Raw genomic sequence first — 27,978 nt, forward strand, 5'->3', positions numbered from 1 at the left:
TGTTTGACATGTCCCCTTGGTTTTCTCCATTCAGCTCACATCAAACCGACAGACAATTCAGCGACCGTGGCTGATTATAACATTTTATATTTTCTTTTGGGCAACTGATAAAATAATCTCCCAAATAACGTAAAAGTTTAACTTTCATTAAAATCTAATATTGTAGGCTTATAGTCAAACACATAACTTCAAAGAGGCCAATGTTGGTCCCGTTCTTGGGAAACATAATATTAAGGCATTAACCAACTTAGCCCTAGTTATTACAACTGACTCAAACCCTGATGAGTGGGACTTGTAGGACATATATCACATTGGTAAGGAGCATTTGGGATAACAAGTGACGTTTATTTAACCTTTATTTAACTAGGCAAGTCAGTTAAGAACACATTCTTATTTACAATGACGTCCTACCAGAAGGCAAAAAGCCTCCTGCGAGGATGGGGGCTGGGATAAAAAATAAAAAAATAGGACAAAACACACATCGCGACAAGAGAGACACCACAACACTACATACAGAGAGACCTAAGACAACACAGCATGGTAGCAACACAACAGCGCAAAACATAGTACAAACATTCTAGTTGGTTTGGTTGAAAAAAACGATTCATTTTCTAAATGTCCAGTGCTCCTAATTTCCAATGACACAGTAATTATGCAAGAATAAATATGAGTTGACCATAAGTTGACCATAATATACCACCATAATAATGACCATCTGCATGTGTAACAATTTTAACTCGCCCCGGGCGCGAACCAGGGACCCTCTGCACACATCAACAACAGTCACCCACAAAGCATCGTTGTCCATCGCTCCACAAAAGCTGCGGCCCTTGCAGAGCAAGGGGAACAACTACTTCGCGCACCACCGCTAACTAGCTAGCCATTTCACATCGGCCACACATGCAGTCACACATTTTGATTGGAGCTTCTGAGACTTGTCACCGTTTTGTTGGGATCCTAGAATTAGTCATGTAGTCTTGTACTGAACCCTGGAGGTTTTCGGTGGAACAGTTCTGAATTAGACTAGGCTACTCTGAGGGCTACTGTCTATCAACCTCACACGGGTCTGTGGTCTACCAACTGCAGGTCTACGTGTTTTTGTTTCCGGCCGTAGACTTCCGGACAGTTCCATTCCAGATGGATAGCCTCCAAACCAGGCTTGGCGCTACACATCCACAAATCCAGTCACAAAAAGAAGACATGCTGAAAAGTGTGGATTATGTGGCTGTGATTCTACAAAATGTACAATGTCCTTTTATAGATCTTCCGTGTTTTTCTTTTGAAAATTAAGCGCAGATGACACGCTGAGTTTTTATTCTGTTATTTACTTTTTTAAAGAGGATGTGTCTTCCTAAAGACGACGTGGATGAAGTGGATAAGAGTCGATGATGCCTCTGTGTGGCTACCCTGTAATTAGTAGTCTATTTGTTGTGCTTTTAAAAAATTGTGTTCCTAAATTGCTTATCTTTGATAGTAGTATGTTAAGTACTAGGCACGTCATTGGCAGCGCTCCTCTGATTAATAAGACATCTTTGGACAAATGTTATTACATGGTAATTACATAATTATTACACAGGCTATTTGGTGATCGAGATTACCATTAAAACAATAATGGAGTCGGTTAGGGGTTTTTATTTCGAAAAAACATGGAATATATATATATATATAAGAAACATTCTACCACTACATGTAGGCTATATGCCTACCAATGATAAGGTACAAAAAAATGCTTTCCCTGCTAAAACAAATTAAGAATTGACCATTATGGTTGAATTTAATAGCAATGATTAGGTTTAGGAAAGTATTTATGAATAATTAAAAAAAAACAGGTCTTGAGAGCCTTTACACACCAAAAGAAAGAAAACGGTGCTTTGATTCATTCTGGAAATTGCCACATTCAGTTCTTTAACCCATGTTATTGTTGGAAGATACGTGTAAAATAATTATAAAGGGAGAATAGTGTACAATAGTGTGCTATACCCTGGTCTATTGCCTGCACTATCCATGGGACTGTGTGATGACACAGCCAAGACGTTCGAGAGTAACCAACACTGCAGGTTAAAGGGCTGTACAATTTAAATGATACACAATGGCACAGCATTTCATCAACTTTACTATGGGAAAGTTGATATGTTGATATGCCTCAGTTTTGTTGCCATATGACTGGTTTCACATTTGTCTCCAGCGATAAGGTAAAATAGATTAAAAAAACAATTGTCATTTATATTTACAATTCCCTTATCCAAACGGATTACTCATTTACCTAGATCTTATCAATAGCTCTAAACAAGTAGTAAATTACAGTGCATGGAGAATGGTGTTATTTATATAGGAAAAAGTAAGTAGATGATTTTCCCTCTTGGAACCAGGAGGTTCGCATGACCTTATTCATCGTTTCCTTGCGTCAGAATACACATAGAGAGAAAAGTGCATAAAATGGGGATTAATTCCCCCATAAGAATGTTGAGCTCAAGGATCAAACTCTCAGCTGTTTTGGTGCCCTGGCTACCACGCTGAAGCGAACGCATTCACATGCGCAGATACTGTGTGTGACCATGTGAGGGAGAATAGTGAAGCCTAACTTATTCTAATATTGATTAAATTAAATGTTGTCTTCATCAATCTACACACAATACTGTAACGTCCGGGGTGTAGTGGAGGAAGAAGTCAGGCGCAGCAAGCAGCGAGTTCAGGGTAGCGATACTTTATTACACCACATCGGTGAAAATGACGCCAACTCAAACAAATGCCCCAAACAGGGGGAACTAAACATTTCAGCAAAAAACACCATACACGAATAACCGTGATTTACAATCGAGTACAAACGTATACTGAAAATAATCCCGCACAACCAGCAGGCGGGCCGGCTGGTAAATAAAGCCCAACCAATTAACCTAACTAAACACAGGTGCTAACAGGCCGGTGACGACGACCGCCGAGCGCCACCCGAACAGGAAGGGGAGCCACCTTCGGTGGGAGTCGTGACAAATACCCTATAATTGCAAAGCGAGAACTGTTTTTTAGAAATGTTTGCAAATGTATAATAAAATGAAAAACAGAAAGGTGAATACATAGGTATTCAAACTATTTGCTATGAGACTCGAAATTGAGCTCAGGTACATACTGTTTCCATTGATCATCCTTGAGATGTTTCTACAACTTGATTGCAGTCCACCTGTGGTAAATTCAATTGATTGGAAATAATTTGGAAAGACACACAACTGTCTATATAAGGTCCCACAGTTGACAATGTATGTCAGAACAAAAACCAAGCCATGAGGTTGAAGGAATTGTCCGTAGAGCTCCGAGACAGGATTGTGTCATGGCACAGAGTTGGGGAAGGGTACCAATATATTTCTGCAGCATTGAAGGTCCCCAAGACCACAGTGGTCTCCATCATTTTTAAATGGAAGAAATTTGGAACCACCGAGACTCATCCTAGCCAAACTAAGAAGGGTTTTTGTCAGGGAGATGACAAAGAACCCGATGGTCACTCTGACAGAGCTCTGAGTGACCACTCTGGAGCTCTGACAGAGCTCCAGAGTTCCTCTGTGGAGATGGGAGAACCTTCCAGAAGGACAACCATCTCTACAGCACTCCACCAATCAGGCCGTTATGATAGAGTGGCCTGACGGAAGCCACTCCTCAGTAAAAGGCACATGACCGCACGTTTGGAATTTTCCAAAAGGTATCTAAAGACTCGCACATCATGAGAAACAATATTCTCTGGTCTGATGAAACCAAGATTGAACTCTTTGGCAAGCGTCACTGAATGGCAAGCGTCACGTCTGGAGGAAACCTGGCACCATCCCAACGGTGAAGCATGGTGGTGGCAGCATCATGCTTTGGTGTTTTTCAGCGGCAGGAACTGGGAGACTAGTCAGGATTGAGGGAAATATGAACGGCGCAAAGTACAGAGAGATCCTAGATGAGAACCTCTTCAAGAGTGCTCAGGACCATAAACAGGGGGAAAGGTTCACCATCCAACACGACAACAACCTTAAGCACACTGCCAAGGCAACGCAGGAGTGGCTTCGGGACAAGTCTTTGAATGTCCTTGAGTGGCCCAGCCAGTGTCTGGACTTGAACCCAATCGAACATCTCTGGAGAGACCTGAAAATAGCTGTGTAGTGACCCTCCCCATCCAACGTGACAGAGCTTGAGAGGATCTGCAGAGAATGGGAGAAACTCCTGAAATACAGGTGAGCCAAGCTTGTAGCGCCATACCCAACAAGACCCGAGCCTGTAATCACTGCCAAAGGTGTTTCAACAAAGTACAGAGTAAAGTGTCTGAATAATTATGTATATGCGATTTTCAGTTGTATTTATTTAAAAATAAATGTGCAAGTTTTTGCTTTGTTATGATGGGGTATTGTGTATAGATTGATGGAAAAAATATATTTAATACATTTTAGAATAAATAATAAGTAACGTGGTAAAATGTGAAAAGTCAAGGGGTCTGAATGCACTGTATACCTGATTTGGAATTTACTGGTACACTTTGAAGTTAATCCACTAGGTGGTGGTATAGACCAAATATCATAATCTACAATCTAAGTGGAATATTGTGCTCTTCCTGTCGTCCTCTATCCTTTCTCTTTTTCTCTCTTTCTCTCTTTGTCTTTCTCTCTCTCTCTCTCTCTCTCTCTCTCTCTCTCTCTCTCTCTCCAATTTAATGGCTATATTGGCATGGGAAACACATGTCATTATGTCTATATACAGTGTTGTAACGATGTGCAAATAGGGAAAATAAATAAACATATGGATTGTATTTACAATGTAGTTTGTTCTTCACTGTTTGCCCCTTTTCTTGTGGCAACAGGTCACACATGTTGCTGCTGTGGTGGCACGCTGTAGTATTTCACCCAGTAGATATGGGAGTTTTTCAAAATTGGGATTGTTTTCTAATTCTTTGTGGATCTGTGTAATCTGAGGGAAATATGTGTCTCTATGGTCATACATTTGGCAGGAGGTTAGGAAGTGCAGCTCAGTTTCCACCTCATTTTGGTGGCAGTGTGCACATAGGCAGACCTGGCTCTCAAGAGAAGACAAGCTATGGCGGCCTTTCACAATAGCAAGGCTATGCTCACCTGAGTCTGTACATAGTCGAAGCTTTCCTTAAATTTGGGTCAGTCACAGTGGTCAGGTATTCTGCCACTGTACTCATTGGTTAGGGCCGAATAGCATTCTGAATTGCTCTTTTTTTTGTTAATTCATTCCAAGTAAATATATTTTTGTTTTCTCATGATTTGGTTGGGTCTAATTGTGTTGCTGCCCTGGGACTCTGTAGGGTCTGTTTGTGAACAGAGCCCCAGGACCAGCTTGCTTAGGGGACTCTTCTCCAGGTTCAGCTCTCTGTAAGTGATGGTTTGTTATGGAAGGTTTGGGAATCACTTCTCTGTATTTGGTTGTAGAATTTAACGACTCTTTTCTGGATTTTGATAATTAGCGGGTAATGGCCTAATTCTGCTCTGCACACATTATTTGGTGTTTTACGTTGTACAGAGTCTCAATTTGGTGTTTGTCCCATTTTATAAATTCATGGTTGGTGAGCGGACCCCAGACCTCACTCACAAACATGAAGGGCAATGGGTTCTATATCTGATTCAAGTATTTTTAGCCAGAACGTTTTTTTGCCAGATCTCTCCCTCTCTCTCATAAGAAGTATGTGTTCTGTGTGGAGTTGCGCTAGCCGGGTCCCATATGTGCTGTAGCAACATTTTTTGACAAACGAGTTGGCTAAAGCCCAATCAAACCAGACCACCAGGCTAGGGCCAGGTTGAGCTACTGTATAGTACTACTAGTAGTAGTAACAGTAGACTACTCCCTGCTGGGTCACCAGGTTGATGTACTGTATTGAGTCTACTAGTAGTAGTAACAGTAGACTACTACTCCCTGCTGGGGTCACCAGGTTGATCTACTGTATTGAGTCTCAGCCTGGTAGGGCATTCTTTTTTCTGAAATTAAGGCCAGTGGGAGGACTAAATAAACAAATATTCACTACTGTCACTGTGTATCTGAAATGGCACTACTTTAATAATGCCCTACTTTTGACTAGAGCTCATAGGGCTCTGATCAAAAGCAGTGCACTATATAGGGAATAGGGTGCCATTTTGAGCCTTGGTCAAAGGTAGTGCCAGTTTCGATGCAGCCACTGTGTTTACATGGTTTAGACTCAATACTCTCCCATTACAGAATACATAAATTCATACCGCTACCTAAGGATGGTAAAGCTCCCTTAATTGGTTCAAATAGCTGACAAATCAGCCTGTTACCAACCCTTAGTAGTTTTGGAAAAAATTGTCAGCACGCTTATAGGGAAAGACATTCAAGAAGAACAGCACTTACACAAATGATTGGCTGAGAGAAATTGATGATAAAAAGATGTTGGGTCTGTTTTGCTAGACTTCAGTGCGGCTTTTGACATTATCGGTCATAGTCTGCTGCTGGAAAATTGTGTTATGGCTGCTATGTTGTGGATAAAGAGTTGCCTGTCTAACAGAACAGAGGTTGTTATTTAATGGAAGCCTCTCCAACATAATCCAGGTAGAATCAGGCATTCCCTTAGGCAACTGATTAGGCCCCTTACTTTTTTCAATCTTTACTAACAACATGCCAATAGCTTTGAGTTAAGCCAGAGTGTCTATGTATGCGGATGACTCCACTATACACATCAGCAACTACAGCGATTGAAATGGCTGCAACACTCAACAAAGAGCTTCAGTTAGATTCAGAATGGGTGGCAAGGAATAAGTTAGACCTAAATATTTCTATAACTAAAAGCATTGTATTTGGGACAAATCATTCTCAAAACCATAAACCTCAACTACATATTGTAATAAATGTGGAAATTGAGAAGGTTGAGGTGACTAAACTGCTTAGAGTAACCCTGGATTGTAAAACTGTCATGGTCAAAACATATTGATACAACAGTAGCTAAATGGGGAGAAGTCTGTCCATAATAAAGCGCTGCTCTACCTTAACAGCGCCATCAACAAGGCAGGTCCTAAAGGCTCTAGTTTTGTCGCACCTGGACTAATGTTCAGTTGTATGGTCAGGTGCCACAAAGAGGGACTTAGGGAAATTGCAACTGGCTCAGAACAGGGCAGCACGGCTGGCCCTTGGATGTACACCGAGAGCAAACGTTAACAATATGCATGTCAATCTCTCCTGGCTCAAAATGGAGGAGAGATTGACTTCATCACTACTTGTATTTGTGAGAGGTGTTGACATGTTGAAAACATGTCTGTTTAAACGACTAGCACACAGCTCAGACACCCATGCATACCCCACAAGACATACCACCAGAAGTCTCTTCACACACCCCAAGTCCAGAACAGAATATAGGAGGCGCACAGTACTACATAGAGCCATGACTACATGGAACTCTATTCCACATCAAGTAACTAACGCAAGCAGTAGAATCAGATTTTAAAAAACCGATACAACTACACCTTATGGAACAGCGGGGACTGTGAAGCAACACAAACATAGGCGCGTACATACACGATATCATACGTACTATAAACACACGTACACATGGATTTTGTGATGTAGCTATGTGGTACTGGAGTAGGGGCCTGAGGGCGCACACTTAGTGTGTTGTGAAATCTGTTATGAATATATTGTAACATTTTTAAAATTGTATAACTGCCTTCATTTTGCTGGACCCCAGAAAGAGTAGCTGCTGGAAAAGTATTCTGTTTGTTAGTCACTGTGATCTGAAATGGAGAGATGTTTTATCCTTATACTGTTACAGGCTCCAGACGGTGCCCAGAAATATTCTTTATGCAATTCATGCTTCAAATATGTTTCAAATGTTTCAGTGCAGAATCATATTTCAACTGAGTTAAGTTTTAAACTTGATCCTCAGGACACAGTGTTCGTGTCCCAAATGGCACCCTATTCCTCAGCCTGGCTATGGTCAAAAGTAGTGCACTATGTAGGGAATAGGGTGCTATATGGGGCCCCTAGTTAATGAGTCTGTACTGTGTACTTCTATCATACTCCTCTCCCTGGGCCAGCGGGGTGCTGTAGAGGAAACAGTTATCATGGAGTGCCTCTGGGGAAAACGAAGCCAGCTGGGAAGGACTGCATGTTGCTCATAAATAGCATGGGATTATTGCAGACCCGCCCTGCTTTTCAGAATGGGAGAGTGAGAGAGTTTAAACACCTACCAATTTGCTGTAAGTTGTTCTAGATACGAGTGTCTGCTAAATGATTCAAGTGTAAATGTTATGTAAATGCTGATCACTGCAGACTGCTGCATGAATGTCAGTTGTGACACACCTGTACATGTAATGATGCTTTAAATTAAATAGTGTGAAGAAATTACAATAAACATGTATCTGTTCTTTGGGAATGCATTACGTTGTTGCTATTGGTCAATCATTAAAGGTCTAATCACAAACTTCAGGTTCTGCTGTTTTTAAAGAGGTGACTTAATCTCCGCCTTACCATGGTGTTTCAGGAAGGGTTCAAATTCATTCTGGACAATCTCTCTACAGCTGGAACACATAGCTCCCACAGGGGCATAATCCTTGATATCTGCCTTGACCACCAGCACACTGGCCACACACACTGTGTACAAGTAGATAGGAACACAAGCACCAAAGGATATCACTATTTGATAGGTCACATTTACATGAGGTTACAAATAACATGGAACTCGGGCAGTGAACTGATTTGCACTTGAACACCGTGTCCACACCACTACTCAGCCTCATGGCATACAACAATACACTTGACATAGCTGCTGAAATTATATTTACAGTCATTTCACGTACTGTTATCGGACATCAGCATATATACTGGCAGCACAATATTGTTCTTACTATAAAACTATTTAATCACTGGTAAGTTCTCTAAAATATCTATTGTAAAATGATAATTTGCTATATATAGGATAAGTGATCAATGAAATAAAAATCAGCTTGTTGTCATTGACTAAATTTGACTGTTAAAATAAATCAGCCTGTCCAGTCTGCCATCTTGTTTGGAGCTGTGATTACATCTAAACATTACAATAACAGTGGAGGATTGCATTTTTGCAGGGGTATGATATTTGTGAGTCTAACTTTCTCACTCATCATTATTGACGATTCATTCAGGACTATCCATAATCATGGTGGCATCCACATGAATGTATTAGTGTTTAGAAACATATATTCTTATTTACAATAAAATTCACTTCAAAATGTAACAATACATTTACCATTTCATTATCTATTGGGAACACAATAATCTGAAACACAATCAAAGCATACTCCAAGAAAGGTTCAAATCTAACCTTTCTTGTAAAAACAGTTGTAAACAAGCTGAGGTGTAGTCATATTTTAGGACCCAAACTCAGGTACTCATGATGTATTTCCTATTCAACTAAACGGCATGAATAAGGCTTTTTGTAAATATAGTATAATCAATTTATAAAACGACTAACTGTAAGATTTCACCTTCCTTATAACTGTAAAATACATATTTGTATGTTTAGTGTTGGAGAAAAGTGCATATTTTCTAAAGGTTTCTCTTGATCAAAATGTCTGCCCCCATCACTGTGATTTTATATTATGTTATATTTTTTCTGATCGTAACGTTAAAACTTATCTGCCTACATATTCTGAGATATAGCTAATTTACAGTCTTTATTCGTAGCTATGGAAAACGCATTGGACGGACACGGTATGGAGCGCATGAGATGCGGAACCAGACGATATTAAACGGACACAGTAATCTGACGCCCTCGGGTTCCTAAAGTGCCCCAATTCTTTGAATAAAGTAGATTTATGTTTATTTGGCTCGTCTATTTGATATCATACTTTTAATGATACAAAACGTGTGTAGGCCTCACAAATATATTGATTATCACTAAATTTATATTCCAGGTGTAGGAATTAAAACGTAGAGGACCAGTGAAACGACCGGCGCTATGACCCCGTTGCGCCCGATCCCCAGCAGCGTTAACGTGGGTAAGTGCTATACGGAATCCTTGAGACGTCCGTACCCTAAACCCTAACCCCTACTTTAACCATTACCCTTACCTAACCCTAACCTTAACCATTTTAAATGTCAACTTCAACAAGGTAATTCCAGAGTTGGGACGTCCCAAGGAACCCGGACCGTTTTACGCGAGCGAAGAGGACACCGTGGCATAAATCAGCAGCTCAGAAAATCAAGAGATCAAAATGATGCTGCTGCTGGTGAAAAGGGATTAAACGGAATAAATCTTTCGTCAGCGGAAAATCCAGCGTTCATTAGGTTACTGTTCCAGTTTTCTGCAGGGATGTTTTTGTAACCAGGGCATTTTATCCGGGTTTTTGGTCAGGTTGGCGTTCAAATACTAATGTATCGTTTTCAATTTCCATAGGAAAACCCTGGATGCACGCAGCCTAAAACAATACCGTCGTTTTTTTATTCTCTTCTGCTATTCAATTCTATTCGGCACGGCACATAGGCTCACCGTGTCCCCAACATAATTGACTGTCGGTGAGAACGGACCAATTTTTGCTGACAACCGAGGAAAGGAAAGGCAAATATGTCGTTGCTGAGCAGCGGTTGTGATGCTTGACTGATCATGATGAAGACCGATTCCCCATCTTCCAAAAGCACCGGCTCCGGTTCGACGCTGAGGAGCCCATCCCCGCACCGGAACGCATACGAGGCGGGGATGCAGCCGCTGAGGCCTGCCAAGGACAATGCTGCAAAAGGCGATCATATGCAGGAAGGCCCCCGCGGTCGCAGGAGTTATGGCTCCAATGTGCACCGTATCAAGAACATGTTCCAGCAGATGCAAGGCCCAGGGAGCACATCTCCCTGCACAGAGGAAGGGGAGGACCCAGAGAAGACTACTGAGAGAGTGCGTCTCTCCCTCCCCAGAGCCGGTAGCCTGAATGAGAATGTGGACCACAGCGCCTTGCTGAAGCTGGGATCCACTGTCTCAGAGCGGGTTAACCGGTTCGACCCTAATGCCAAAGCTGAGAATGGGCAGGCTCCCATAGCCTCATCACCCAGCTACTCCAAGTTGCAGGAGACACGGAAGATTTTCGAACAACAGAAGGCGGCCCAGCAGCTGGAGCGGGAGAAGCAGGCTGCTGCCACCAACCGGGTCCTGCTAAAGACAGAGCAGACCTCGGGCCTGGGCATCCAGGATGGCAGGCTGGACGTGGTGGCACGGTTCAATGGCAGCACAGAGTCCCTGGACAGCCTGGACACCACCGAGGCCGTGTCCCCCACCGTCTCCCAGCTCAGTGCTGTTTTCGAGCGGGCCTCTGAGCTCCGCAACAACCTGCACCGCCTCTCCTCCACACCTCCGCTGCCCTCCCGGGGGGTCAGCACCAAGGTGGGGGTGCAGCTCAACTCCAAAATCATCTCTAAGAGGGCGAATCGTGCTTCTGCCCTCCCACCAACCAGCCAGGAGGAGGAAGGGGGTTGGGGCCGCAGCCAGAGGGACCAGGATGGACCTCCCAGAAGCCTCAGGGCCTCATCCTCCTCCACCTCCGATGGCCAAAGCGGAGGGCAGAATGGAGGCCACAGTGGCCACACACTCCCTGAGCCCAGAGAGGGCCGGGATAAGACTGGGCCAGACTCTGGGTCCCAGGCCAAAATTGAGGCCCAGTCTGAGGATCGTTCTGGCGACCTGGAGCCCAGCAGCACCATAGTTAAATCTGACATCCACCACTTCTCTCTGGAGAATGGAGAGAACAGTACAGAGAGAGAGGCCCAGGTAAGGGAGACCTCTCCCAAGGGCACTAGCAGTGAGAGGGGGAGGCAGGGTGGAGATGGAGAGATTGGCCAGGGGGGTACAGCAGAGGGGGAAGAGAGGACTGTAAAGGAGGATCAGTCAGGGGGAGAACAGGTGGCTATCAGAATGTACAGTGCAGTGGGGGAGGACTCTGGAGGGAGCCAGCAGGAAGAAGAGGAGGATGATGAGCCATACGAGCCCGAGTCCAGCTGTCATGAGAAACCTGGGCTACCTGAAGAGGAGGACCCTCCACCTAGCCGGAAGATCTGCTTCAGCACGGGGCCTATCAAGGTGAGTTCACATTCTAATAGAATAAACACCCACATACACACACACACACACACACACATACACACATACATACATACATACATACATACATACATACATACATACATACATACATACATACATACATACATACATACAGTGGGGCAAAAAAGTATTTAGTCAGCCACCAATTGTGCAAGTTCTCCCACTTAAAAAGATGAGAGAGGCCTGTAATTTTCATCATAGGTACACTTCAACTATGACAGACAAAATGAGAAAAAAAATCCAGAAAATCACATTGTAGGATTTTTTATGAATTTATTTGCAAATTATGGTGCAAAATAAGTATTTGGTCAATAACAAAAGTTTATCTCAATAATTTGTTATATACCCTTTGTTGGCAATGACAGAGGTCAAACGTTTTCTGTAAGTCTTCACAAGGTTTTCACACACTGTTGCTGGTATTTTGGCCCATTCCTCCATGCAGATCTCCTCTAGAGCAGTGATGTTTTGGGGCTGTTGCTGGGCAACACGGACTTTCAACTCCCTCCAAAGATTTTCTATGGGGATCTGGAGACTGGCTAGGCCACTCTAGGACCTTGAAATGCTTCTTACGAAGCCACTCCTTCGTTGCCCGGGCGGTGTGTTTGGGATCATTGTCATGCTGAAAGACCCAGCCACGTTTCATCTTCAATGCCCTTGCTGATGGTAGGCTTTGTTACTTTGGTCCCAGCTCTCTGCAGGTCATTCACTAGGTCTCCCCGTGTGGTTCTGGGATTTTTGCTCACCGTTCTTATCATTTTGACCCCACAAGATCTTGCGTGGAGCCCCAGATCGAGGGAGATTATCAGTGGTCTTATATGTCTTCCATTTCCTAATAATTGCTCCCACAGCTGATTTCTTCAAGCCAAGCTGCTTACCTATTGCAGATTCAGTCTTCCCAGCCTGGTGCAGGTCTACAATTTTGTTTCTGGTGTCCTTTGACAGCTCTTTGGTCTTGGCCATAGTGGAGTTTGGAGTGTGACTGTTTGAGGTTGTGGACAGGTGTCTTTTATACTGATAACAAGTTCAAACAGGTGCCATTAATACTGGTAACGAGTGGAGGACAGAGGAGCCTCTTAACCTCTTTCGCCCCGGGGTTCCGCTAGCGGAACACCCACAACATTCCACTGCCTTCGCAGCGGGCAAAATTCAAAAATATTTTTTTGAAATATTTAACTTCCACACATTAACAAGTCCAATACAGCAAATGAAAATGACATCTTGTGAATCCAGCCAACATGTCTGATATTTAAAATGTTTTACAGCGAAAACACAATATATATTTATGTTAGCTCACCACAATAGCCAAACACACAACGCCATTTATTCACCGCTAACATAGCTTTCACAAAACCCACAAATAGAGATAAAATGAATCACTAACCTTTGAACAACTTCATCAGATGACAGTCTTATAACATCATGTTATACAATACACTTATGTTTTGTTCGAAAATGTGCATTTTTATAGGTATAAATCATAGTTTTACATTGCAGCCACTGTCACAAATAGCACCAAAACAGCCAGAATAATTACAGAGAGCAACGTGAAATACATAAATACTCATCATAAAACATTTATGAAAAATACATGTTGTACAGCAAATGAAAGATAAACATCTTGTGAATCCAGCCAATATTTCCGATTTTTTAAAAGTGTTTTACAACGAAAACACAATATATACACTGCTCAAAAAAATAAAGGGAACACTTTAAACAACACAATGTAACTCCAAGTCAATCACACTTCTGTGAAATCAAACTGTCCACTTAGAAAGCAACACTGATTGACAATAAATTTCACATGCTGTTGTGCAAATGGAATAGACAAAAGGTGGAAATTGTAGGCAATTAGTAAGACACCCCCAATAAAGGAATGGTTCTGCAGGTGGTGACCACAGACCACTTCTCAGTTCCTATGCTTCCTGTCTGATGTTTTGGTCACTTTTGAATGCTGGCGGTGCTCTCACTCTAGTGGTAGCATGAGACGGAGTCTACAACCCACACAAGTGGCTCAGGTAGTGCAGTTCATCCAGGATGGCACATCAATGCGAGCTGTGGCAAAAAGGTTTGCTGTGTCTGTCAGCGTAGTGTCCAGAGCATGGAGGCGCTACCAGGAGACAGGCCAGTACATCAGGAGACGTGGAGGAGGCCGTAGGAGGGCAACAACCCAGCAGCAGGACCGCTACCTCCGCCTTTGTGCAAGGAGGAGCACTGCCAGAGCCCTGCAAAATGACCTCCAGCAGGCCACAAATGTGCATGTGTCATTATATGGTCTCACAAGGGGTCTGAGGATCTCATCTCGGTACCTAATGGCAGTCAGGCTACCTCTGGCGAGCACATGGAGGGCTGTGCGGCCCCACAAAGAAATGCCACCCCACACCATGACTGACCCACCGCCAAACCGGTCATGCTGGAGGATGTTGCAGGCAGCAGAACGTTCTCCACGGCGTCTCCAGACTCTGTCATGTCTGTCACATGTGCTCATGTGCTCAGTGTGAACCTGCTTTCATCTGTGAAGAGCACAGGGCACCAGTGGCGAATTTGCCAATCTTGTCGTTCTCTGGCAAATGCCAAATGTCCTGCACGGTGTTGGGCTGTAAGCACAACCCCCACCTGTGGACGTCGGGCCCTCATACCCTCATGGAGTCTGTTTCTGACCGTTTGAGCAGACACATGCACATTTGTGGCCTGCTGGAGGTCATTTTGCAGGGCTCTGGCAGTGCACCTCCTTGCACAAAGGCGGAGGTAGCGGTCCTGCTGCTGGGTTGTTGCCCTCCTACGGCCTCCTCCACGTCTCCTGATGTACTGGCCTGTCTCCTGGTAGCGCCTCCGTGCTCTGGACACTACCCTGACAGACACAGCAAACCTTTTTGCCACAGCTCGCATTGACGTGCCATCCTGGATGAGCTGCACTACCTGAGCCACTTGTGTGGGTTGTAGACTCCGTCTCATGCTACCACTAGAGTGAGAGCACCGCCAGCATTCAAAAGTGACCAAAACATCAGCTAGGAAGCATAGGAACTGAGAAGTGGTCTGTGGTCACCACCTGCAGAACCATTCCTTTATTGGGGGTGTCTTGCTAATTGCCTATAATTTCCACCTTTTGTCTATTCCATTTGCACAACAGCATGTGAAATTTATTGTCAATCAGTGTTGCTTCCTAAGTGGACAGTTTGATTTCACAGAAGTGTGATTGACTTGGAGTTACATTGTGTTGTTTAAGTGTTCCCTTTATTTTTTTTGAGCAGTGTATTTATGTTAGCTCACCACAATAGCCAAACACACAACGCCATTTATTCACCGCTAACATAGCTTTCACAAAACCCACAAATAGAGATACAATTAATCACTAACCTTTGAACAACTTCATCAGATGACAGTCTTATAACATCATGTTATACAATACATTTATGTTTTGTTCGAAAATGTGCATATTTATAGCTACAAATCCTGGTTTTACATTTTGAATACGGCGCCATAATGCACCAAATTGTCCGGAGAAATTTTGGACAGTCATGTAATCTAATCAAAAAACTCATCATAAACTTTACTAAAAAATACATGTTGTACAGCAAATGAAAGATACACTGGTTCTTAATGCAACCGCTGTGTTAGATACAAAAAAATAACTTTAGTACAAAGTACAGCATGCAATATTCTGAGACAGCGCCCAGCAATTCTCCGCCATGTTGGAGCCAACATATTCCACTAAAATAACATCATAAATATTCTCTTACCTTTGATGATCTTCCTTTAGAATGAGGTGCAAAGAGTCCTAGTTCCACAATAAATCATTGTTTTGTTTTACAATGTCCATTTCTTCTGTCGAATTAGCAACTTTGTCTAGCATTGTGGAGGGCACATGTCCATCAACTCTTGGCGCATGGAACGAAAAATTCCAAAAGTCACAATAAACGTCGAATAAACTGGTCAAACTCAGTTGAAAATCTATCTTTATGATGTTTTTCTCATATGTAACCAAAAATTCCAAGACGGAGCATTTCGTCGTGTATACCTAACGCATTTCAGAAGACAATGTGGGGTTCCCTGGTGCTAAATACTGCCAATAGGGCGGACCTGTCACTCCAAAAGCTCTCATTCGGTCTCACATCAAGCTAGACAACCCATTCAACATTTTACTGCCTGTTGACATCTAGTGGAAGGCGTATGAAGTGCATACAGATCCATAAATATAAGGCAATTGAATAGGCAAGGCTTGACACAGAGCCCCATTTTCAGAATTTTCACTTCCTATTTGGAAGTTTGCTGCCAAATGAGTTCTGTTTTACTCACAGATATAATTCAAACAGTTGTAGAAACCTCAGAGTGTCGTATCATATGATACATATCGTATGATCTAGAACAGAGTACGAGGCCGTTTAATTTGGGCACGATTTTTCCCCAAAGTGAAAACAGCGGCCCCTATTCACTAATAGAATAAGTTACAGGTCAGTGAGAGCCAGAAATCCTGCTTGTTTGTAGGTGACCAAATACTTATTTTCCACCATAATTTGCAAATAAATTCATTAAAAATCCTACAATGTGATTTTCTGGATTTTCTTTTCTCATTTTGTCTGTCATAGTTGCAGGCCTCTCTCATCTTTTTAAGTGGGAGAACTTGCACAATTGGTGGCTGACTAAATACTTTTTTGCCCCACTGTACATACATACATACATACATACATACACACACATACACACATTTACACACACGCACGCACGCAATTCTCACTGAGTCTGTACATAGTCAAAGCTTTCCTTAAGTTTGGGTCAGTCACAGTGATCAGGTATTCTGCAACTGTGTTCTCTCTGTTTAGGGCCAAATATCATTCTACTTTGCTCTGTTTTTTTGTTAATTCTTTCCAAAGTGTCAAATAATTATCTTTTTGTTTTCTCATAATTTTGTTGGGTATAAGTCTGTTGCTGTCCTGAGGTTCTGTGGGGTCTGTTTGCATTTGTGAACAGAGCCCCAGAACCAGCTTGCTTAGGGGGCTCTTCTCCAAGTTCATCTCTCTGTAAGTGATTGCTTTGATATGGATGGTTTGGGATTCGCTCCCTTTTAGGTGGTTGTAGAATTTAACGGCTCTTCTGGATTTTGATAATTAGTGGGTATCGTCCCAATTCTACTCTGCATGCATTATTTTGTGTTTTATGTTGTACACGGAGGATATTTTTGCAGAATTCTTCATGCAGAGTTTCAATTGAATGTTTTTCCCATTTTGTGAATTCTTGGTTGGTGAGCGAACCCCAGACCTCACAACCATAAAGGGCAATAGATTCTATAACTAATTCAAGTATTTTTAGCCAGATCCTAATTGGTATGTCAATTTTTATGTTCCTTTTGATGGCATAGAAGGCCCTTCTTGCCTTGTATCTCAGATCGTTCACTGCTTTGTGGAAGTTACCTGTGGCGCTGATGTTTAGGCCGAGGTATGTATAGTTTTTTGTGTGCTCTAGGGCAACGGTGACTCGATGAAATTTGTATTTGTGGTCCTAGTAACTGGAGCTTTTTTGGAACACTATTATTTTGTCTTATTTAAATTTACTGTCAGGGCCCAGGCCCTTCTCTCTCTCTCTCTCTACTCTCGCTACTCTCTCTTCTCTCTACTTTCTCTACTCTCTCTTCTCTCTACTCTCTCTACTCTCTCTACTCTCTCTCTTCTCTCTCTCTCTTCTCTCTCTCTCTTCTCTCTCTCTCTCTCTCTACTCTCTCTACTCTCTCTACTCTCTCTACTCTCTCTACTCTCTCTACTCTCTCTACTCTCTCTACTCTCTCTACTCTCTCTCTTCTCTCCTCTCTCTCTCTACTCTCTCTTTCTACTATTTCTCTATCAACTCTCTCTCTTTACTCTCTCTCTCTACTATTTCTCTATCTACTCTCTCTCTTTACTCTCTCTTTATCTACTCTCTCTCCCTCTACTATTTCTCTATCTACTCTCTCTCTTTACTCTCTCTATCTACTCTCTCTCTACTATTTCTCTATCTACTCTCTCTCTTTACTCTCTCTTTATCTACTCTCTCTCCCTCTACTATTTCTCTATCTACTCTCTCTCTTTACTCTCTCTATCTACTCTCTCTCTACTATTTCTCTATCTACTCTCTCTCTTTACTCTCTCTCCCTTTCTCTATCTCTCTATCTACTCTCTCTCTATCTACTCTCGCTCTTTACTCTCTCTCCCTCTCTCTCTCTTTACTCTCTCTACTTTTTCTCTCTCTCTCTATCTACTCTCTCTCTTTACTCTCTCCCTCTCTCTACCTTTTCTCTCTATCTCTATTTCTCTCTCTACTCGCTCTCTTTACACTCTCTCTCTACTCTGTAAATAATTGTTAGGGAGGAACAAAGAGGCAGAATAATTAGCGTAGCTGCTCTCTTATTGTGTGTTGGGATATTCTGACTGGCTGGGTTTATAAAAGGTCAACAGTAGTGCAGTGGTTGGTTTTATATGGGTGGCAGTAATGTACCTACAAATATGTTTTGCAAACTGCCATTAAACTCCAAAGAAGAATAAGTGGTTGGTTTATATGGGCTGGTTGGTGGTTGGTTCATGCTCATGAACTTTAAGTAAGTCACGGTACATCACTACATCACTAGATGAGGAGAAGTCATATTAAGGATTTCTCTCTCAGCATGGTAGAGAAGTAGCCCTGATATGGCTGTAGCCTTCATTATCCAGAATTAGCATGCTTCATTTCCTGCTGATGGGCTATCAACTGTGGATGGGGTTCCCATTGTATTCAATCTGGTTAGTTAGGCATATGCTAGAACATTCACACCTGGCATAATTACCTTTATTTGCCAATTACATGTATACTCATTTTAGACAGAAGGTGTGGTATGTTACCTGTAAAAAATCTAAGGCAATCTTTACATGACCATCTTTCAAACAATTTTCTTGGGCCACTATAACTATAACTATTTTGCCAATTGGATTGGTCCCCTCTACCACACAGAACCCCACTAATCTACCCACGGAAACGCAGGAGGTAGCTAAAGACAGACCTCCATCCTCTGCCAGCTTGCTACCCATGGCCTGGCTAGCTGTCTGAATCGCCGTGACCCCAACCAACCTCACTACTCACTGGACCCTTATGATCACTAGACTAAGCATGCCTCTCCTTAATGTCAATATGCCTTGTCCATTGCTGTTCTGGTTAGTGTTTATTGGCTTATTTCACTGTAGAGCCACTAGCCCTGCTCATTATACCTTATCCAACCTTTCAGTTCCACCACCCACACATGCGATGACATCACCTGGTTTCAATGATGTTTCTAGAGAAAATACCTCTCTCATCATCACTCAATGCCTAGGTTTACCTCCACTGTATTCACATCCTACCATACCTTTGTCTGTACATTATACCTTGAAGCTATTTTATCGCCCCCAGAAACCTGCTCCTTTTACTCTCTGTTCCAGACGTCTTAGACGACCAATTCTCCTAGCTTTTAGCCGTACCCTTATCCTACTCCTCCTCTGTTCCTCTGGTGATGTAGCGGTTAATCCAGGCCCTGCAGTGCCTAGCTCCACTCCTATTCCCCAGGCGCTCTCTTTTGATGACTTCTGTAACCGTAATAGCCTTGGTTTCATGCATGTTAACATTAGAAGCCTCCTCCCTAAGTTTGTTTTACTCACTGCTTTAGCACACTGCCAACCCGGATGTCTTAGCCGTGTCTGAATCCTGGCTTAGGAAGACCACCAATAACCCTGAAATCTCCATCCCTAACTACAACATTTTCAGACAAGATAGAACGGCCAAAGGGGGCGGTGTTGCAATCTACTGCAGAGATAGCCTGAGGAGTTCTGTCCTACTATCCAGGTCTGTACCCAAACAATTTGAACTTCTACCTTTAAAAATCCACCTCTCTAAAAACAAGTCTCTCACCGTTGCCGCCTGCTATAGACCACCCTCTGCCCCCAGCTGTGCTCTGGACACCATATGTGAACTGATTGCCCCCCATCTATCTTCAGAGCTCGTGCTGCTAGGTGACCTTAACTGGGACATGCTTAACCTGTTGGGGATGGGGGCGCTGTTTAGACTATTTATGCTAATGTGGCTAATTTTTTAAACGGCTTCCCACAAAATCCTTGATCGTACAATATGCATATTATTATTATTATTGGATAGAAAACAGTCTATAGTTTCTATAGGAGTTGAAATTTTGTCTCTAAGTGGAACAGAGCCCATTCTACAGCAATTTCCCTGACATGGAGTCAGATTTGAGAAACGTTGGCCACTTTTCTGAAGTCATTTAAACGGGCACTGTCGTTGCTATGACTATACGGACACTTCTTACGTCTTCCCCTGGATGCCTTTACGTGATGACGATTCCAACGGGCTCGATTGCTCGTTCACAGGCCCTACAAATGAAAAAAACCTTTAGCTAGCAAGTCTTTTCTTGCTGCGTAACGCGCGTGGAAGACACCGACCCTCTCCTGTTCCAAGCGTTAGTTTAGCCTGTTATATTTCTCCGGTCATCTTTTCACTCGTTATAGGAGTTACAAACATCACAAAGTAGTTAATTTAAAGCGTTTTATAGCAATTTATATCCGTTTAGTGCGATTTTGGGACATTTATTTTTGCAACGATGTGAAAAGTTGGTCACGCTTTTCAGTTCATCCCGAACGTAGTTGACATTTCCACATGGCAAGAGGACAGCTTTCCACCAAAAGACGATTTCTCCCAAGAAAGGATCCTTTGCCCAAGATACTGATGGAAGAACAGCTCAAGGTAGGACATTTTTATTATGATAAATCGTGTTTCTGTCGAAACATTTTAGTGGCTTAGGACGCCATGTTTTTTGACGTAGCTTCGCTTGGCGCAAACTGTATTGAAAAGTAAGGATAAATTAAAAAATGTAATAACGCAATTGTATTAAGAATTAAATTGTCTATCAATCCCTGTCCACCCTATATTTTTTAGTCACGTTTATGAGTATTTATGTATAAGAGTAGATCACTGTCTAAGTGGCGCAAGGACGTTTTCTTTACCAGCTTGTCTACATTTCACATTGTCTAACCATGATTTTGGTGGCTAAATATAAACATTTTCGATCAAACTGTATATGCATGTTGTAATGTGATGTTACAGGAGTGTCATCGGAAGAATTCTGAGAAGGTTAGTGAAAAAATTAATATCTTTTGGCGATGTTGACTTTTATCGCTCACTTTGGCTAGAATCAATGCTGGGCTGCTAATTGCTATGTGCTAAGCTAATATAACGATTTATTGTGTTTTCGCTGTAAGACACTTAGAAAATCTGAAATATTGTCTGTATTCACAGGATCTGTGTCTTTCGATTCGTGTATGCTGTGTATTTTTACGAAATGTTTGATGATTAGTAGTTAGGTAAACACGTTGCTCATTGTAATTATTCTAGTCCATTTGTGATGGTGGGTGCAATTGTAAACTATGCCATCTACCTGAAATATGCACTTTTTTCTAACAAAACCTATCCCATACCATAAATATGTTATCAGACTGTCATCTAATGAGTTTTTTTGTTGGTTAGAGGCTATAAATATCTTAGTTTAGCCGAATTGGTGATGGCTACTGGTGTTGGTGGACAAATAAAAGATGGTGGAATATGCTAATGTGTTTTTAGGTAATAGATGTACATCTTTACATATTGTGTCTTCCCTGTAAAACATTTTAAAAATCGGAAATGTTGACTGGATTCATAAGATCTGTGTCTTTCATTAGCTGTATTGGACTTTAATGTGTGAAAGTTAAATATTTTAAAAAAATATTTTTTTTGAATTTCGCGGCACTGGTTTTTCAGTGGGGGGGGGGGGGGAGTGCCGCTAGCGGCACGCTGATCCTAGACAGGTTAACACCCCAGCCATCCTACAATCTAAGCTTGATGCCCTCAATTTCACACAAATTATCAATGAACCTACCAGGTACCACCCCAAATCCGTAAACACGGGCACTCTCATAGATATCATCCTAACCAACTTGCCCTCTAAATACACCTCTGCAGTTTTCAACCAAGATCTCAGCGATCACTGCCTTATTGCCTGCATCCGTAATGGGTTAGCGGTCAAACGACCTCCACTCATCACTGTCAAATGTTCCCTGAAACACTTCAGCGAGCAGGACTTTCTAATCGATCTGGCCCGGGTATCCTGGAAGGATATCGACCTCATCCCGTCAGTAGAGGATGCCTGGTTATTTTTTTTTAAATGCCTTCCTCACCATCTTAAATAAGCATGCCCCATTCAAGAAATTTAGAACCAGGAACATATATAGCCCTTGGTTCTCTCCAGACCTGACTGCCCTTAACCAACACACAAACATCCTATGGCAATCTGCATTATCGAACATTCTCCGTGATATGCAACTTTTCAGGGAAGCTAGAAACCAATATACACAAGCAGTTAGAAAAGCCAAGGCTAGCTTTTTCAAGCAGAAATTTGCTTCCTTTAACACAAACTCAAAAAAGTTCTGGGACACTGTATAGTCCATGGAGAATAAGAACACCTCCTCCCAGCTGCCCACTGCACTGAGGATAGGAAACTCTTTCACCACAGATAAATCCACTATAATTGAGAATTTCAATAAGCATTTTTCTACGGTTGGCTATGCTTTCCACCTGGATACCCCTACCCCAGTCAACAGCACTGCACCCCCCACAGCAACTCGCCCAAGCCTTCCCCATTTCTCCTTCTCCCAAATCCAGTCAGCTGATGTTCTGAAAGAGCTGCAAAATCTGGACCCCTACAAATCAGCCGAGCTAGACAATCTGGACTTTTTTTTCTAAAATGATCTGCCAAAATTGTTGCAACCCCTATTACTACCCTGTTCAACCTCTCTCGTGTTGTCTGAGATTCCCAAAGATTGGAAAGCAGCTGCGGTCATCCCCCTCTTCAAAGGGGGGGATACTCTTGACCCAAACTGCTACAGACCTATATCTATCCTACCCTGCCTTTCTAAGGTCTTCGAAAGCCAAGTCAACAAACAGATTACCGACCATTTCGAATCCCACCGCACCTTCTCCGCTATGCAATCTGGTTTCAGAGCTGGTCATGGGTGCACCTCAGCCACGCTCAAGGTCCTAAACGATATCTTAACCGCCATCGATAAGAAACAATACTATGCAGCCGTATTCATTGACCTGGCCAAGGCTTTCGACTCTGTCAATCACCACATCCTCATCGGCAGACTAGCCTTGGTTTCTCAAATGATTGCCTCGCCTGGTTCACCAACTACTTCTTTGATAGATTTCAGTGTGTCAAATTGGAGGGCCTGTTGTCCAGACCTCTGGCAGTCTCTATGGGGGTGCCACAGGGTTCAATTCTTGGGCCGACTCTCTTCTCTGTATACATCAATGGTGTCGCTCTTGCTGCTGGTAAGTTTCTGATCCACCTCTACGCAGACGACACCATTCTGTATACAACTGTCCCTTCTTTGGCCACTGTGTTAACAACCTTCCAGACGAGCTTCAATGCCATACAACTGTCCTTCCGTGGCCTCCAACTGCTCTTAAATACAAGTATAACTAAATGCATGCTCTTCAACCGATCGCTGCCTGCACCTGCCCGCCCATCCAACATCACTACTCTGGACGATTCTGACATAGAATATGTGGACAACTACAAATACCTAGGTGTCTGGTTAGACTGTAAACTCTCCTTCCAGACTCACATCAAACATCTCCAATCCAAAGTTAAATCTAGAATCGGCTTCCTATTTCGCAACAAAGCATCCTTCACTCATGCTGCCAAACATCGTAAAACTGACCAGAGAAGTCTTTCTGTTGACTTGCCATATCAGAAGTAGTGCTCTGTCTGCAGTGGCCGTGTTGTCCGTCTGTACAGTACGAGGGCCCCACTGCCTTTTTACAAGCGTTTACACATGGTTAGTGTACATAGAAAGGAAAGGTATGAAGGAAGGAAGGAAGGATCCTCGACTTCAGCGATGTCATTTACAAAATAGCCTCCAATACCCTACTCAAAAAATTGGATGCAGTCTATCACAGTGCCATCCGTTTTGTTACCAAAGCCCCATATACTACCCACCACTGCGACCTGTACACTCTCGTTGGCTGGCCCTCGCTTCATACTCGTCGCCAAACCCACTGGCTCCAGGTCATCTATAAGTCTTTGCTAGATAAAGCCCCGCCTTATCTCGGCTCACTGGTCACCATAGCAGCACCCACCCGTAGCACGCGCTCCAGCAGGTATATCTCTCTGGTCACCCTCAAAGCCAATTCGTCCTTTGGCCGCCTCTCCTTCCAGTTCTCTGCTGCCAATGACTGGAACGAACTACCAAAATCTCTGAAACTGGAAACACTTATCTCCCTCACTGGCTTTAAGCACCAGTTGTCAGAGCAGCTCACAGATTACTGCACCTGTACATAGCCTAGCATAAATCTATAATTTAGCCCAAACAACTACCTCTTCCCCTACTGTATTTATTTATTTATTTTGCTCCTTTGCACCCCATTATTTCTATTTTCTATATAAGTGGGTAACTTGGACATTTGGAGGGGTGTTGTTAAACCATGTGGGCTGTTTACAGTTCAAAATAGGGAGGTGTTAAACAATGGAAGTGTTAATGATTTACCTGCAAAAAAACCAGAGAATGATTCACACAGACCTGACACCTGTATTTTGGTTACAAGGTCTGTGATAATGCAGGACAAAGTCTTTAGGTGGCTTTTATTTTTCCATGTTTTTTGTTGTTGTTTTTTTAACCTCCAACCACTTTCAGATATACCAAAACCTTGGTATAAAAATGCAGGCATGATACATTAGTTGGATTTTGGTATGTGTATGAAAGGGATAATGCATTTACCCAGAATTTGATTACTGTGGCAGCACCATTTCACCTAAACAGAATCCACAGTAAACAGAATCCACAGTATGCCGAATCCACAGTAAGCATAATCCACAGTATGTTCTTTGCAATCCCAGCTCAGTCTCACTGCATTGCCCTGAGGTCTCCAGAATTCACAAGGAGAGAGAGAAGCCCTGCCTTGATACTATTAGGTCCCACAGTCACACATGCAGCGCCAGCAAGCCAGCTAAAGCAGCGACTTAGTCTCTCTCTCTCATCTCTCTCTCTCTCTCTCTCTCTCTCTCTCTCTCTCTCTCTCTCTCTCTCTCTCTCTCTCTCTCTCTCTCTCTCTCTCTCTCTCTCTCTCTCTCTCCTCTCTCTCCTCTTCTCTCTCCTCTCTCTCTCTCTCTCTCTCTCTCTCTCTCTCTCTCTCTCTCCTCTCTCTCTCTCTCTCTCTCTCTCTCTCTCTCTCTCTCTCTCTCTCTCTCTCTCCTCTCTCTCCTCTCTCTCTCTCTCTCTCTCTCTCTCTCTCTCTCTCTCTCTCTCTCCTACATTGCCAATGCAAGTGAAATAGTTAAAAGTGAAATAAAAGAGTAAACATTACACGGTATTGTAACAATGTGCAAATAGTTGAAGTACAAAACAGAAAATAAATACACAGATGAATATAGGTTGTATTTACAATGGTGTTTGTTCTTCACTGGTTGACATTTTCTTGTGGCAACAGGTCACAAATCTTGATGCTGTGATTGCACACTGTGTTATTTCACTCAATAGATGTGAGTTTATTAAAAATGGATCTGTGTAATCTGAGGGAAATACTGTATGAGTCTCTGATATGGTCATACATTTGGCTGGAGGTAAGGAAGTGATGCTCAAATTCCACCTCATTTCATGGGCAGTGTGCCTTTCTAGCGCAGGCGTTCCGCTAGTGGAACCCCTTGACAACATTCCGCTGAAAATGCAGCGCAGGAAATTCTTTCACACATTAACAAGTCCAAGACAGCAAATGAAAGATAAACATCTTGTTAATCTACCCATCGTGTCCGATTTCAAAAAGGCTTTACAGCGAAAGCTCAACATATGATTATGTTAGTTCAGAGCCAAGTCAAAAAAACACACAGCCATTTTCCCAGCCAAAGATAGTCACAAAAAGCAGAAATATAGATAAAATTAATCACTAACATTTTTGATGATCTTCATCAGATGACACTCATAGGACATCATGTTACACAATACATGTATGTTTTTTTCGATAATGTGCATATTTATATCCAAAAATCTCAGTTTACATTGGCGCGTTACGTGCAGTAATGTTTTGATTCCAAAACATCCAGTGTTTTTGCAGATAGCCACAAAAATCCCAGAAATACTCATAATAAACATTGATAAAAGATACAAGTGTAATTCACATAATTAAAGATAGACTTCTCCTTAATGCAACCGCTGTGTCAGATTTCAAAAAAACTTTACGGAAAAGCATAATCTGAGTACGGCGCTCAGAGCCCATTATAGCCAAAGAAATATCAGCATGTTGGAGTCAACAGAAGTTAGAAATAACATGATAAATATTCACTTACCTTTGATGATCTTCATCAGAATGCACTCCCAAGAATCCCAGTTCAACAATAAATGACTGATTTGTTCCATAAAGTCCATAATTTATCTCCAAATAGCCACTAGTTGTTAGCGTGTTCAGACCAGCAATCCATCTTCATGAGCACTACGTCCAGACAAAAACTCAAAGTTCCGTTACAGGTCGTAGAAACATATCAAACGATGTATGGAATCAATCTTTAGGATGTTTTTAACATAAATCATCAATAATGTTCCAACCGGAGAATTCCATTGTCTGTAGCAAAGCACTGGAACGAGAGCTAACTCTGTCGGGAGCGCGCGTCACGAGCCTGAGACACTCTGCCAGACCCATGACTAATTCAGCTCCCATACCCCTCCTTTATACCAGAAGCCTGAAACACGTTTCTAAAGACGGTTGACATTTAGTGGAAGCCTTAGGAAGTGCAACTTAACCCCAGAGACACTGTGTATTCGGTAGGCCAAGCTTTGAAAAACTACAAACCTCAGATTTCCCACTTCCTGGTTGGATTTTTCTCAGGTTTTCGCGTGCCATATGAGTTCTGTTATACTCACAGACATCATTCAAATAGTTTTAGAAACTTCAGAGTGTTTTTTATCCAATACTACTAATAATATGCATATATTAGCATCTGGGACAGAGTAGCAGGCAGTTTACTCTGGGCACGCATTTCATGCAAAAGTGAAAATGCTGCCCCCTATCCCAAACAGGTTTAAGAGCCAGGTCTGCCTACAGTGGCCTCTCTCTCAATAGCAAGGCTATGCTCACTGAGTCTGAACATAGTCAAAGCTTTCCTTAAGTTTGGGTATTTTGCCACTGTGTACTCTCGGTTTGAGGCCGAATAACATTCCAGTTTGCAAATTTTTTTTGTTATTCTTTTTAGTGTGTCAAGTAGTTATCTTTTTGTTTTTCTCATGATTTGGTTGGGTCTAATTGTGTTGATTCCAGTGAATCTCTATCTCTGTCTACCGTTCTCTCTCTTTCTGTCTCTCTGTGGTAAAGGAAGTTCTCGTGCTTGGCCATTTTTGTGAATACTTCCCCCTCATTGTAACCATACTCTCCCACTCACCCAGACGCCCACACACAGGGGTTGTTGTGGTGACAACCGTTGGGGTCTGTGTCAAATGTATATACTTTTTCTCTTCTAAAACTGGCACAAACAGTATCACTGGTAGAGTTCAGTTCACACTACCGGCTTTGTTCACTCTTTCTAACACCCTGCTTTCTTTCTCTCACTCCCTCTCTCTATCTGCCACCATTCTCCTCCTGTTTTTTTTTTAGAAGTGGATAAAAATAGCAGCATTGTGATCACCCCAGACAGGCCTCTCCTTTGGGCTGTCTGCTTGTTTTAAACACAGGAAGCTGCTCTCCAGCTCCTCATTTCTTATTGATTTATTTATTTGGTTGTACATACTCTATATTTCCTGTTTATACATCACTGCATTTCAGAACTGTTCTCTCCTGTTCTCCTGGTACAATATGAATTATTGAGCTATTGAATTATTGAGCCTAATATTGATTGGGAGATTTTTGTTGTTGAGATAATCTAATTT

At 42.4% G+C, this 27,978-nt stretch overlaps 1 protein-coding gene across 1 annotated transcript in view; it reads left to right on the top strand.

Annotated features, from left to right (window-relative positions):
- The first annotated feature begins 9,928 nt into the window (after nt 1-9,928).
- Nucleotides 9,929-27,978, top strand: part of LOC129863623 (neurabin-2-like) — a 49,464-nt gene continuing 31,414 nt past the window's right edge. Inside the window, exon 1 of the mRNA XM_055935742.1 lies at nt 9,929-12,028. Within this exon, the coding sequence (XP_055791717.1) occupies nt 10,571-12,028 (1,458 nt within the window). The 5' untranslated portion in view covers nt 9,929-10,570. The remainder of the gene's footprint in view (nt 12,029-27,978) is intronic.

Source organism: Salvelinus fontinalis, chromosome 1, assembly GCF_029448725.1.
Source record: "Salvelinus fontinalis isolate EN_2023a chromosome 1, ASM2944872v1, whole genome shotgun sequence".
Taxonomy (NCBI): domain Eukaryota; kingdom Metazoa; phylum Chordata; class Actinopteri; order Salmoniformes; family Salmonidae; genus Salvelinus; species Salvelinus fontinalis.